The following is a 16,085-nucleotide window of genomic DNA, read 5'->3' as shown; positions in this document are numbered from 1 at the left end:
GGTATTTTAATCCTCTGACCTCCCTATTTTTACTAAGTCACATAGATGGTTCAATAATATGTGAAAAATATCTTAATACAATGTGGAGCTCTTTCTAGAAATGGGTTAGAATATGCATGGTTCATGCTGTGATGAAATATGCCCTAACGAACAGAAGTGTGCTTGCCCTAAAACTACTTCAGGAATTGCTTATGTAAAGCTGGTATATATCATAAGGAAAAAAATGCTTCGCTGAGCGCAGCCTGATACGACCGCAGAGGTCGAACCCTGAACAGTTTAGGCAAATTTGGACACAATATTCAAGCTTGATACTGTCTGAATTTGGATTGTGATCAAATTTTTGACATAATATAGGTTTCTGACACAAAATAAATGGGGTCAAAGATCTTACAAACTATTGCGCAATACTGTGCAATTGAAGATTTCTTCTTGAAACTTTTCAAAAATTCGAAATTTGAAAAATTTTGAAAAAAAAATATGAATCCCTTATAAAAATTGGAAAAAAAATCCCCCCCCCCCACACTTTTTGAAACCCCCCTTGGAGCAATAACCCCAAAACTCAATCCCAGCCTTTCCTTTGTAGTATGGAACATTGTAGTACAATTTCAGAGAGATCCATACACTTACACGCAAGTTATTGTCTGGAAACTAGAAAAATGCTTGTTTTTGCCCCTTTTTTGGCCCCTTATTCCTACATATTTTGGGGCAATTAACCCCAAACTCAATCACACCCTTCCCTTTGTTATATTGAACCTTGTGGTACAATGTCAGAGAGATCCATACACTTACACACAAGTTATTGTCTGGAAACTAGAAAAATGCTTGTTTTTGGCCCCTTTTTGGCCCTTAATTCCTAAACTGTTGGCCCCATAACCCCTAAATTGAATCCCAACCTTCTACTTGTAGAAATAAACATTGTGGTACAATTCAGAGCAATCGAAATACTTATACACAAGATATTATCCTGAAACTAGAAAAATGCTTGTTTTGGGCCCCTAATTCCTAAACGGTTGGGACCATCATCCCCAAAATCAATCCCAACCTTCCTTTTGTGGTATTGAACCTTTTTAAAAAATTTCATAGAGATCCATTTACTTAAACTAAAGTTATTGTCCGGAAACCTATGTGTCTTCGGACGACGACATCATACCATTATACGATCCCAAAAAAATGTTTGCGGTCGTATAAAAAAGCAATGCTTGCCCCGAAGTTTTTACAGCAAGAGGTTGTAGGTAAAGGCTGACTTGCATCCAAAGAGACAAAGACAGTGCTTGCCCAATACTAACTTAGCTAGATGTTGTAGGTAAAAGCTGGTATACATCCCAAGGAACAAATGCCGTGCTTGCTCAATACTATTTCAGCAAGAAGTTGTAGGTAAAGGCTGGTATGCATTCAAAGGAACAGAGGCAGTGTTTGTCCGAAAACTTTAGGAACATGTTCTAGGTAATAAAAGCTAGCATACATCCAAAGGAACTAAGTCAATTCTTGCTCAAAAACTATTTCCGGAAGAGTTTGATTGTAAAGGCTGACATACATTCCGGTTACACAGGCATTGATTGTTTTATAACTACTTCAGCAAAAGGTTGTTTATAATGGCTGACAAACATCCAAAAGAACAGACAGTGGATGCCCCAAAAAAACAACTTTAGCACGAAGTTGTAGATAAAAAACATCCCAAGGAACAGTAGTACTCGTCTCAAAACTACTTTGCAACAAAGCAGAATAACTTCATGTTGTGAGTAAAGGCTGCAATATGTCCCAATGAATAAAAGACAGTACTTGCCCCAAACTACTTCAGCAAGAAGTTGCACATTAAGACTAACAAACAATAGACAATTCTTGACCCAGAACAACTTCAGCAAAAGGTTGTAGGTAAAAGCTTTAAAACAACACCCGGAAAAGAGGCAATATTTGCCCTCAAACTACTACTAAAGGAAGAGGTTGTAAGTAAATAATGACATACATTCCAAGGAACAGAGGCAATGTTTGCCCTCAAACTACTACTAAAGGAAGAGGTTATAAGTAAATAATGACATAAATCCCAAGGAACAGAGGCAATGTTTGCCCTCAAACTACTACAAAAGGAAGAGGTTGTAAGTAAATAATGACATACATCCCAAGGAACAGAGGCAATGTTTGCCCTCAAACTACTACTAAAGGAAGAGGTTGTAAGTAAATAATGACATACATTCCAAGGAACAGAGGCAATGTTTGCCCTCAAACTACTACTAAAGGAAGAGGTTGTAAGTAAATAATGACATACATCCAAAGGAACAGAGGCAATGTTTGCCCTAAAACTACTGTAGCAAGGGGTCGTAGGTAAAGGCTTGTATGCATCCAAAGGAACAGAGGCAATGTTTGCCCTAAAACTACTGTAGCATGGGGTTGTAGGTAAAGGCTTGTATGCATCATAAGGAACTGAGGCAGTGTTTGCACAAAACTTCTTTAGGACGAGGTTGTAGTTGTAGGTTAAGGCCTGGATACATCCCAAGGAACAGAGGCAGTGCTTGCTAAAAAACTACTTCAGGAAGAGGTAGTAGGTAAAGGCTGGCATACATCTAAAAGAACACAGGAAGTGCATGCCCAAACACTACTTCAACAAGAATTTGTAGGTGAAGGCCGACATAAATCGTTTGTTGATTGAGCATAAGTTAGAGTTTATCACATACCCTGTCATTATCTTCTTGATAACACAATTTACCTAATCTTTTTATCCTTATTGTAGTCTTTTTATAAAGCAGACATGATATTGAAAGGGGTGTTACCTTGAATGACACACCTTGTTCCAATGATTTCTTAATGTAATGTGATGTTTTCCATCGTATTTACTACTTATATACAAGTGGAATGGATACCAAATACATTTGATTTGTTCTTTATATGTCACTTCCTCATTCATTGATTGTGGAAAACCTTACACAGTTCAAAATAATGTAAAATAACGATGCATTAAAATTGCTGGAAAATAATCACAGTCGAGCAATTCTCATCAAAGACTGTAAATTCTAACAAAAAGTTGAGTTAAGAACTTTTTTAAAGTTTATTGACATGCATGCATCACAATATATAATAACAACAGTAGTATTTTAATATAATAACAGTAACAACTAAAAAAATATGTGGAATGACATTAATGTAATGAGCCTAACTGATAAAGAATGATTTACCTCAAAAATCAATAACCCACAGCTAACTGTAGTACAAATAAACACCCCAAAAATAAATTAACAAAATATGATATTGTTATAAATATGTAACATGAATAATCAAAGCTCTGCCTAGTGCATGAATGCATGTATAATATATCACATTTGCACAATTTCATAGCCTCTAAAATATTAAATATTTTTTTATTTTTGGCTTATAAAGCACATTAAAATATGGAAAGGTTTTAAAATTCATAATTTTCATACTATATCCTTTAAATGTATACAGCGCCTGGGTAGACTATCATGATTTTAATTATATATGTAAATGACGGAATAAACATTCATGCTGCATAATGTTAAGAACTTTTCAAGATCTAAAATTATCCAGTAATTTTCAATAAAGTTATATTGTAAGTGAAAATAAATTTTCAAAATCAATCTCCTCATCAGCAAACTCTTAGATTCCTCCACAAAAATGTTTGTTCAATTCCTTAGATCTTGATTATCATCGTAGATATTTGTATCAGTACTATTCATACAAATCATAATTAAAATCTGGTCCTATTTTACAGGAGCAATTGCATGAAAGAGATCCTTTCTTTCAACAAAACACAAAAATCCATCCATAAAATACTCATCAATTATATTCATATTTACAGCCTACATGCCCAAAAAAATTGGAATCTGACCTTTTCGTACTGTAGAATATTGTGTAAACAAATTTAATAGTGTGACAGATAATGTGTTATATCATCTCCGTGAATGTTTGTGATAATAAAAGCTAGAAATATATACGCAAAATACCTAATTTATAACAATCTAATATTTTCAAATTGAATAGTATACTTATCTAATTTGGCAGTAAAATCACTATGTTTTTTGGACAGAGTAAAAAAAAATTCGTAAGGGTTCCGCGGAACCCAGTGTCTCGCCTACTTTTGCTGTTAATCGCAGGCTCAACAAAAATGAGGAAAAAAAATAATAACAATATTACTTTCGATACAATCTTTTGATTGTAAGAAGCTTCTGTCCCAATTTGGTAAAAACCCAGGATAGTTTATGAATCTAATAAATGTTTTAAATCTTTAACTGCAGACTGTATGTAATGTTAACTGGAAGAAAAACTAAGTCCATTTATAAGTAAAATACTGATAAACAGGTACAAAATTTTTAAAAATTTCCTTCAAGATACTAGCTTTTGATCATAAACAAGCTTCTAACCAAGTTTGGTACAAATCCAGGATAGTTTAAGAAAGTTATGAAAATTTTAAAAACTTTAACCACAGAGTGAATGTCATGTTAACTGGCAGAAAAACTAAGTCCATTTATAAGTTAAATACGGAAAAAATGGAATTTTGTTTTTTACAAATTTACTTCTGGATACTATCTTATGATCATAAACAAGCTTCTGTCCAAGTTTGGTAGAAATCCAGGATAGTTTAAGAAAGTTATTAAAATTTAAAAAACTTTAACCACAGAGTGAATGTCATGTTAACTAGCAGAAAAACTAAGTCCATTTATAAGTAAAATACGGAAAAAACAGGATTTTTTTTTTACAAAATTTAATTCTGGATACTATCTTATGATCATAAACAAGCTTCTGTCCAAGTTTGGTAGAAATCAAGGATAGTTTAAGAAAGTTATTAAAATTTTAAAAACTTTAACCACAGAGTGAATGTAATGTTTCCTGGCAGAAAAACTATGTCCATTTATAAGTAAAATACGGAAAAACTGGATTTTTTTTTTTACAAAATTTAATTCTGGATACTATCTTATGATCATAAACAAGCTTCTGTCCAAGTTTGGCAGAAATCCAGGATAGTTTAAGAAAGTTATTAAAATTTCAAAAACTTTAACCACAGAGTGAATATTTGTGGACGCTGCCGCCGACGGAATGTAGGATCGCTATGTCTCGCTTTTTCGACAAAAGTCGAAGGCTCGACAAAAAAGATTTACATATATAATATTGGCTTTTATAATAACTCCTTTCTAATTCTTACTTGAAAATAAGATGGAAATATAATTTGTTTTACTAATCTGACACACATAGCACTGCTCCTAATTGTACAGTAATATAGTAAAGTATACTTTTCTACCTAACTAGTGACAGTGTTTACATAAAATATAGGCATGCTAATACGAAAAACAAAAAGAGGCAGTTCTTGAAAAAGAACTATGAAATATTGCACAATATGAAAGTTTATTGATAACACACTGTAGATAACAACATAACTTTATAGAACTGAAGGACACATTGTAAATTATTCTTATGAAAGGTGTGTTTTCTATTGAATTTCAATAATAGAAATTCCCACTGTTACACTGTTTTATACAATTTAGATACAGTTATCCACAATAGTTTATGAAGTCATCAACATTGGAAAGGAATGCTTTGTGTAACCTTTCACAACTTTAGTTTCAGGTGGGACAGACATAAAAGGGACTTATTAAAATGGCAAAAAATTTGCAACCAGTTTGTTTGGAGGTTTACAACTTTTTGACTATTAATAAACATCTTATCATTATCACTGAACTAGTATATATATTTGTTTAGGGGCCAGCTGAAGGACGCCTCCGGGTGCGGGAATTTCTCGCTACATTGAAGACCTGTTGGTGACCTTCTGCTGTTGTCTGTTCTATGGTCGGGTTGTTGTCTCTTTGACACATTCCCCATTTCCATTCTCAATTTTATCATAGAATAAATTCTTTTCTTCATGTCTGTTGTACACTAGCTAAGGACCTTAAAATGTTTGTATGATATCCTCTTTAATCAAGCAGTAGTAATATATAAGTCAAAGAATATTGATGCGAAAAAAGATCAAACAAAAACATATTAAATAATTTTACTATGGTCATGTGTGTTGTTTCTTTTCTGAATTTTACTTCAAGAAATGAGGAAGAGCTGTCACAGCTCATGTGATAATGAATGAATGAAAATAGATGCATTAAAGTTAAGTATGTAAACATCTGACAGTTAATTTTTAGATTTTGCTCCTCAAGTAATTAAAACAATGTCTATTACCAATACAGTCAAGTTAAAATTCATCAACAAAGTAAATTAAAGATAATGACTTGAATGAAATGAAAGACAGGAACTGGTCAAGTGTTCTACTCAAAATGTTATACAAATGCACTGTCAGTCATTTATTGACCACTGACATGCAGTCATGACCATAAAGTGTTCCTATATATTTATTTCTGTCTCTGCAAAAATTGAAATACTTTTTTCAACTACTGTTTACCCCCTTAAATTTTATATCTACCTGGTACCACATTTACTATTTATACATATTTGGGTATCATGTAATTGTGTATTATGAAGTGCGTTATTGGACAGGTATAAACATTACTAGATTTCTATAGAATATTATGTAAATAAAATCATGATAATATAACAAAACTTTATAACATACAAAAATATATTACACAACACTCAACAAAAATAGATTTCTATTTTCAAATCTATAGTAATGTACCATTTAAACCCCTGGACTGGTCATTCTTTAAAGTTCATCATACATTTGGCATCAATAATGACATTATGAATATTTCTACCAATGTGTATATGAGAAAGAATAAAATCTACATCATGTCCACATAATAAACCATACATATTTATATAGAATTAACTGTTTTATAGGGATAACGATAATTCTCATGTCAAACACCAGGAAGCAAAAGATGTTCATAAATGCTTTACAAACTATTAACATGAAAAAGGCTTAATATCAATGATATGTCTATTCCACATGCCTGGTTAAAATCCATATTGAGATAAAAAGTCTTGTTCAATATAAATGTATTAATGCATTGGTGTAATACAAAATTATTCATTCTAGTCAAAATATTCTAGTTTGACCCTATATTTGACCCTTATATCAAGATAGGATGAAATAAAGAGTGACAGTAACATGTATCTATATTCAATGTTTTTTTTATTTTCAACCAAATCATCTATATAACTAATGAGTTTGGCTATTCAGGTCTTATTTGGTCATATGCTCCCCTTACACATTCAAGTATTCATACATCCTTGACTTTCAAAATTTTGAGTTAAGTATGCTTGAGGAGGATAAATCCAGAAAAGTGCTTCTGAATCACCAAATTTATAGTCTTATATCCATGAAGGAAAGCCACCTTTAAGATAATAACTGCATATTTGGTTAAAAAAAATAAAGGTCAAGTTTTGTCAGGATAAGTACTTTTACACATGAAATGTCTAATATCGATTTTTTAAATGTTGCAAGATGTCCTAAACAGCAAACTATTTATCTTATATGTGTTTGAGATTTTTTTTATATTTTGTGAGCCATAAGCAAAATAGATTAATGATCAGGTTACTATAGCACCAAAGCATGTAACATCACACACTGTCAGATAACTTATAGACAAAGTTATTCTGTATCAAAAGTAAAAGAATTAATCCAGTAATCAAAGCAAACAGCAGCCATATACAGTGCCTCCTACAACATTTCCTAATGACCAATCCAGGGACAGACAACCCCAGTCAGTTAACTAGTTCTATATGCTCCTCATCTGGTGACGGCTCACGTTTGTACTCGGGTCTGGTTACTATGTAGATCACCAATGCTATCAAGGTAACAATCACGATACCTAAACAATTCATTAGAATTCCCTCTGGTGGTTTGTGAGAATAGTCTCTGTAAAATAAAAACGTCATGTTATTATATTGTCATAGTATCAACACCTTATAAATTAAATGTTAATTGGGACTTTATGATTGTGTAAAAATAAACAATGATATCTATCTATCAACCAGACTTCTGCTTTCACTTTTAAACTGAATTCTGGAAAAACATAACTTATATATTAGTTGTAATTAGGCTCTGAACCACCTTGTGAGTACTCTACATTATATGTACTTTGTGTCTTCACTCTTTTTGAGATTTGCTGTTTTACTAAGTACCAATCTAATGTTATGATACTCCTTCTCTCTCGTTATTAAATTTGAGATTTTCAACATGCAATCTTTAGCTTAAGTTTAACCAAACATACTATAATTTTTGCGCCTGTCCCAAGTCTAGCCTTTGTTAGTCTTGTATTTTAATTTTAGTTTCTTGTGTACAATTTGGAGTTTAGTATGGCGTTCATTATCACTGAACTAGTATATATATTTGTTTAGGGGCCAGCTGAAGGACGCCTCCGGGCCCGGGAATTTCTCGCTGCATTGAAGACCTGTTGGTGACCTTCTGCTGTTGTCTGTTCTATGGTCGGGTTGTTGTCTCTTTGACACATTCCCCATTTCCATTCTCAATTTTATTTTTATACCATGTATACCAGGAGTATCAAACAACCACCACATCATTTTTCTTGTGAAGAATTTAAGAAGGTTCAGGAAGGGCAGAAACCCGTCAGGACATAACATAATCATGTGCTGGAAGCATTGTACAATGACAGATTACCTTTGCTCTATTAATCTATAATGATTTCACTAAAACTTACAAAACAGGTATTTTACTTCCATTTTCTGGAAATGTTTTCATCATGAAGAGAGCTTTTTCTGTTATTCCCATGAGTGCTGTGGCTCCAGCCATTGTTAGAATAGCAATACCCCAGAACACATGATGAGGCATGTACTGTTTCTTCAGACCCATACTTAGTCCAGGGAACAGGAAGGATGTTAGTCCACTTAACCACTGAAATAAAAACAATATTTATATATTATCCATTCACAAAACTAACTATTTTTAAATTGTAAAAATATTAAGCAACTGTGATATAAATAAATAAATGGTGATAGTCATCTTGTTAGATACAATGTATAAACATATTAGTATTAATCCTCTCATGCAGAAAATATAAACCAACAAAAAGGTCCATATTAATGGGTGTTATATATATGGTGGTGCAGTATGTAAAAACATGATGAAGTCATTTATCTAGTTTGACTGTTTAAATTAAATCAAAGCAGCTATTGGGGGAATGCAATAATATTTGCATATTAAAAAAACAATTGCAACAAATCTCTGGGGTTGTCTATGTTGTATTTTTGAAGAAATTGTTTCTGACCTAACCTATGTCCTTGTTTGTAAATGGCTAACATAATTATTTGCCCCTTAAGTCCACTTAAATCTCAAACCATATAAGATAAGATAATCTTTACTTCAGACTCAATAGTTTCATATATATATATATATATATATATATATATATACAAGGCACAAAATATCCTGTTTAAACAGGAGTCAATGTTAAAATATTTACAGAATTAATTATATATTATATCAACCAATGAACAGATTTCTTGCATTCATCCTGAATATGCATGAAATATTTGCAACTGGACATAAAATAATTATGTAACTACCAAATGTAAAAACAATACTTTTTGCACTACATGCAAAACTGGACGAGTAATTTGTAGCAACTACTTGCCTAATACATCTGATGTATTTTTTGTCAACCCATAGGACAGAATAGTTATTTTGTATTGGTTCTTGCTTTGTCATTGAATTTATACCTATTAAGGGAGAAGTATCGCTTAGTCATGTTACTGGATCTTTCATAATAATTGTTTTAGATGCCTTTCAGTGTATCATGTAGAATCTATGGATGTTCATATAAAATAAGGAACTTTTAAACTGCAACTATCTATGAGATATTCTATGGAAATTATTGAGTGAGCTTAGCCTTGTTTATTTTGACCCTATTTTCTATTTACAGTTTAGAAATGCAACATTGATATGTATGGTCAACGACAGATGGTTAAGAAAAATTCTGTTTGAGATTGCTTTATTTCTTAAATCATTCATAAAAATTGACTTATGGAAAGCTGAATCATTTAATAGTTTTATAAAATACTTATTTTATTTTACATACATGTATCATCATTGTATGATCAACACACAGAAATTTAAAGGATTGGTACAAAAATGTTATCTCAGAATTAGTTACATTTTGTACTAGTCAATATGGAAAAATTTTCTACCATTATTTTACTCATCTATTTTTTTTTTATTGCACTGGCAAGCTTAAATAAATTAAACATTCCAGAAGCAAAAAAAAAATACAGACAACATACACACTTGTTACTTTGTTCAACAAAAATTTAACATTTCAATATATTTCCTTTTGCCTGGATTCCAAACCATAAAACATTTTTAATGGTCCTTTACCTGGAGTCCAAACAACACAACAGTTATAATGCCCATCCAGCTATGGAGACTGTACATGTTTGGTATAGGATTTTTGGCCAGATTGTGAGAGTCAAATACTGCCTTTAGACCAACAGCAGAAAAAATCAGGGCCCCAAGATGTATCAGTCCATGAAGGATCTTGATATACAGCTTCTTCATATTACGGAACACTCTATAAGCAAGAATACCTGAAATTGAAAAATATTACTGACATTCAAAATTTACTTACTGAGCCTGTTTCCTACACAGTCACAAACAATGTCAATGAATGTTAAATCATGTTTTGCAGATTTTATAATATAATTAATAATCACCAACAACTTATACAATCTTTATTGTCAACATATACAGTAATATATACAATGTAAACATGTGACTGATAAAAAGCCACGATGAAAACGCACAGAAGCGTAGACAAAAAATTGAGAAGTGCCCTTTCCCAACCCTAAAAAGTGCCCTGCCCTCCACTGGCTCCATGCCCCTTTCAATTTCTAGCTGGAGCACTGCAATAACTTTCTTCATGTTGCAGAATACTGACGAAACATGAAAACCTCAGCCAGCTGCTGTCTACTATTATTCACTTTTCTTTGTAAAATTGTTATTCTTCATACAAGGGTTAATATTTTAATGTATCTAGAAACTTCATATACAAACGCATATTCATGCACCAACTTGCATATTTAAAAACAAACCAAGAAAGCCCATTTAAACTTATAATAAACACATCTAACCAAAACCATTTTTTCCTGACATTACTATTTTTTTTAAATCTTATTTCATGAATGTCATGAACATCTTTCTAGAAATATATAGATGTAGTACCAAAATATGGTTGTGGTTGGAGTATGGCAGTCTTAGTATCAATATCATTGTCAGATTTGGTATCAATATAGGTACTGGCTACGATTACCCGCAAAAAGTAACAATAAGAAATAATCATTGTTACTTTCGAGACTAATTGCCGAAATGTGTCTCCTGACAGGAACCCGATATCATACGGAAATTGCAGGTAACAATAATTTTGTTTTTTATTGTTACCTGAAGTTATTGTTACCCTCAAAATTTTCCATTTACAAATGATGTCTTTTCAATGTGCAGCATTGGGATACTTTGTACTGTCTTCTTGTCATTGTCCCGTATAAGTTGTTTTACATATTTGAAAAAATTGATATGACTTAATAGAAAATTATTTATTGAACAAAGTATTGATTAAATAAATGTGGATAGTGTCTACATGTGGACACAGATGATGCCCCCGCTTGCATATCATATAGTTATAAAGGGACATAACTGAAGAACGGTAAAAGTGACGCTACCCAAATTTGAATTTGATCTGAGTTTTGTGGTAATAAGCATTGTGTGTAAGTCTCATAACATTTGGTTGAGGCTAACTTTAGTAGAGAACAGAAACTAAAAATTCAGCAATTTTTCTATTTGTAAACACGCATAACTCTAGAACGGTTGTGTATAAGTTTTATAACATTTGGTTGAGACAAACTAAAGTTAGAGAACGGAAACGAAAAAATTCAGCAATTTTTATGTTTATAAAGGGACATCCCTCAAGAATGGTAAAAGTGTCGCCACCAAATTTTGTAATTAATCTGTATTAAGTAGTAATAAGCATTGTGTATAAGTTTCATAACATTTGGTTGAGGCAAACTAAAGTTAGAAAACGGAAACAAAAAATTTGTACTTGATTTTAGTTTTGTTGTAATGAATATTGTGTATAAGTTTCATAATGTTTGGTTGCGGCAAACTTAAGTTACAGAATGGAAACTAAAAATTTTGCAATCTTTCGATTTATAAAGGGCATAACTCAATAATGGTTAAAGTGACACTACCCAAATTCAACTTGATCTGTGTTTTATCAGTGGAAGTCAAAATTAAACATTGCATTGTATAAAGCATTGATTGTAGTTGATTCAATTATAATCATGGACAAAGGAAGATAACTCCAATTTTAAAAATTACTTGATATTTAGAAGAAAATAAAAATTTTGCAATTTTTCCATTTATAAAGGGGCATAACTCTAGAACAGTTAAAGTGACGCCACCAATATTGAATTTGATCTGTGTTTTGTGGTAATAAGCAGTGTGTATAAGTTTCATAACATTTGGTTGAGGCAAACTTAAGTTAGAGAATGGAAACTAAAAATTTTGCAATTTTTCCATTTATATAGGGGCATAACTCTAGAACGGTTAAAGTGACGCCGCCGAAATTCAAACTTGATCTGTGTTTTGTGATAATAAGCATTGTGTATAAGTTTCATAACATTTGGTTGAGGCAAACTCAAGTTAGAGAACAGAAACCAATTTTGGGACGTAGGATGTACGGACGGACAAGGGTAAAACTTAATGCCCCACCGCTACGGCGGGGGCATAAAAATAGCACATTTACAATAGTAAGCTATTTATTTTGGTGGTAATTCTTGCACATCCAGTATGTAGCCTAAGGTGGCATTTTCAGGCCAACACACTTCAGGAGGTACATAAATTTGTACCACTCCATACACCGGTCATAAACTATAGATCCATACGTCTATACCGTACACTAAGCAGTTCCATTCTAAATACACTAATCTCGAGGTTTTTTTTTTAATGAATGAGTTACACGGTTCGATCCGAGGTCAATCTGTGTAAATGAAATCATCAAACAATCAGTGCTTACTGTGATAGCATAAGCATAAGCATTGTGACATTGACAGAAGAGTCAATGAATTCAAAAGTCGTCTATAGTAAGTTATTTTAATCGACTCCGTTTGGCAAAAGTGAACATCATATAGGTCAATACATCTGGAAGTTTAACCATGTTAAAGTTTTTTTTACATCATAATTTTATTGTTTAAAGTTGTTTCACAAATTGCACGCAAATCAAACATTTTTTAGATCAGTGCCTATCTTCAAATATATTTTGCGCGTAACAATACTTGCAGGTAACAATAATATAATTTTAAATGAAATAAAATTATATTATTGTTACCTGCAATTTCTGTACGAATTTGGGTCTCTATCCAGAAATACATTTCTGCAATTAGTCTAGGAAGTAACAATAATTATTTCTTATTGTTACTTTTTGCAGGTTATCATAGCCATTGCCATCAATATAAAGGTTGTGATCGTAGTAGGACAAACTAAGTATCAATAGGATTGGCAGATTTGGTATCAATGAAGTTGTGATTGGAGTAGGGCAGACTTAGTATCAATAGGATTGGCAGATTTGGTATCAATGAGGTTGTGATTGGAGTAGGACAGACTTAGTATCAATAGGATTGACAGATTTGGTACATGTATCAATGAGGTTGTGATTGGAGTAGGACAGACTTAATATCAATAGGATTGGCAGATTTGGTATCAATGAGGTTGTGATTGGAGTAGGACAGACTTAGTATCAATAGGATTGGCAGATTTGGTGTCATTGAGGTTGTGATCGGAGTAGGACAAACTTAGTATCAATAGGATTGACAGATTTGGTGTCAGTGAGGTTGTGATTGGAGTAGGACAGACTTAGTATCAATAGGATTGACAGATTTGGTATCAATGAGGTTGTGATTGAAGTAGGACAGACTTAGTATCAATAGGATTGGCAGATTTGGTATCAATGAGGTTGTGATTGGAGTAGGACAGACTTAGTATCAATAGGATTGGCAGATTGGTATCAATATAAAGGTTGTGATCGGAGTAGGGCAGACTTTATATTAATAGGATTGGCAGATTTGGTATCAATTGGATTGGCAGATAAGGTTGTGATTGGAGTAGCACAGATTTTAAATTTCATTTGGTTTAACTAGAAGTCTTTAAAAACTGCTTTGAAACAGAAATAAAAGAAATACTATTCTGGAAGAAATTATGGATGTATAATGATATTAATTCTTACGTATTAAACAAAACACAAAAGAAAAACCAACTACAAAATGTATACTGCTGGTGCATTACAGCATATTGGTCTCATGTAAATTAACTTCATATACCAACATTAAAAAGTAAAGTAGCAAAATTTATTTACCCTAGGTTAGTGCTTCACTATTAATGGAGGAAATACATGAAACTGAACTGAACTATTAATATTTAATCTCTAACTGTTATTTAGACATCACATGTTCAGAAATATCAGCAACAACACAGTTTGGAACGGTTTTTAATTGTTGCAATCCCAATTAAATTTTTAGCGAGAACAGCAGTTTTGTTTTTGAATGAATAAAAAGTTGGTATTGCACTTGTAAAACATTTTGCTACTTAATTTTTAACTACATGTACATGTATGTACATTTGGTAGCTGTTTTTTGTTGTTGCACACTCTATAAAAGATACACTTACCATCACTATACAGAAAGATCATCCCAATCACCATGAACACTGGATGAAAATTAAATTCTTTTGCTGGATCACTCTGCCAAGCAAATCCACCCCTGAAGTGTCCCATCCACACAGCCACAATAATTACTGCTGATAGTCCTAAAATCTGTACAGCTAGAACCAGTGCAGTAAACCAGCACATTCTCCCTCCCTGTTCTGGTTCTTTGTCAAACCTCTCCATATTTGTTTATCTGAAGAACAAAAATGGACATGTTACTTCCCGTACATGTTTATGCATCATACATTTTGTACTTGAGGTATGAATGACCTTGATTACCAAGCACATATGATGTAAAGACAATGTCAGTCACAATCAGTGTACAGTTTATGTACCATATAAAAAAAAGAAGATGTAGTATGAGTGCCAATGAGACAACTCTCCATCCAACTATCAATGTGTAAAAAGTAAACAATTATAGGTTAAAGTATACGGCCTTCAACACGGAGCCTTGTATAGATTATTTTTTTCCTAAATTTATTGATCTACTTTTTCGTAATTCTATACAATTTTTAAATGAACAGCTACCACTCCTGTCTGCTTTTGGGAATGCTGTGAAGTGGTTTACTGCAATTGGTTTGAATGGCATTTCTTAGTTGTAAAACACACTCCTGGAGTCCTTTTTTCGGTTGATAAACATATTCAATTTTCCTTGCCTACCAATTATTCCACCTTTTCCATGATTTCCAGGACACAAATTAGTATATAACACCAAAAAATTTTACAAACTTGAAAGCAGTTACCCTGAACATGCTGAAGTCTGGTTATTTCATTCGTCCTATAAGTCTATTGATTTTGTTACCACAACTTTACATGAACTGACTTACGAGACAAAAAAATTACCACCCAGGATAGTACATATCAAATTTAAACTCATAACTGTGACCTTTATGACTTTCTGTAATGTAATTCTGTGTACTATTTTTACTATTGTATGCTATTTTGAGTAGTGTTTAAGAATCTCTAGGCCTAGCACCCTGTAACCTTACATGCCTAAATTAAACATCCTCATTAACATAATTTCAAACTCTCACCATATGTTCACATTTCCAGCTTTAAAATCAAACCAAAATATCACATTTTAAATTATTTTATACAATTTTTACGAAGGGATAACAAAAAAAACGTCATGCAGCAAGGGAAAAAATATGTACACAAAATCAAGGTACTTCACCACCATTCAGATATGTAACTGAACAGAATATTAAAAATATAATGTCTATGTATTTTTAAATCTGACATGAACGAATCGTTTTAAAATCAATTTTTAAACCTTAATAGAATGTTAATGCTTAGTAAATAAATCTTACAAATGCTCAACCGGCCGGTGGAAAATGATTACAAATATTCACCGAACTTCTGTGCCTAAACGTAAACAATCCATAAAGAGCAGGTGTCTCTAGATATACTCCGAACAGCAGATACAAC

At 32.4% G+C, this 16,085-nt stretch overlaps 1 protein-coding gene across 1 annotated transcript; it reads right to left on the bottom strand.

The window, feature by feature from the left end:
• Window positions 1–3,021: 3,021 nt before the first annotated feature.
• LOC127731113 (transmembrane ascorbate-dependent reductase CYB561-like) lies at window positions 3,022–16,059 on the bottom strand. Its single transcript, XM_052239984.1, has 5 exons — window positions 15,968–16,059; window positions 14,621–14,850; window positions 10,286–10,494; window positions 8,613–8,806; window positions 3,022–7,810 (listed from the first exon to the last, which is right to left on the bottom strand). Exons 2-5 carry the CDS (start codon window positions 14,838–14,840, stop codon window positions 7,657–7,659), a joined length of 777 nt encoding a protein of 258 aa, XP_052095944.1. The 5' UTR covers window positions 14,841–14,850; window positions 15,968–16,059; the 3' UTR covers window positions 3,022–7,656.
• Between the last annotated feature and the right edge of the window lie 26 nt (window positions 16,060–16,085).

The sequence above is a fragment of the Mytilus californianus genome, unplaced genomic scaffold, assembly GCF_021869535.1.
Source record: "Mytilus californianus isolate M0D057914Y unplaced genomic scaffold, xbMytCali1.0.p SCAF_2, whole genome shotgun sequence".
NCBI classification, from domain to species: domain Eukaryota; kingdom Metazoa; phylum Mollusca; class Bivalvia; order Mytilida; family Mytilidae; genus Mytilus; species Mytilus californianus.
Note: the sequence above shows the minus strand (reverse complement) of the source record. Positions and strands in the feature narration are given on the sequence as shown.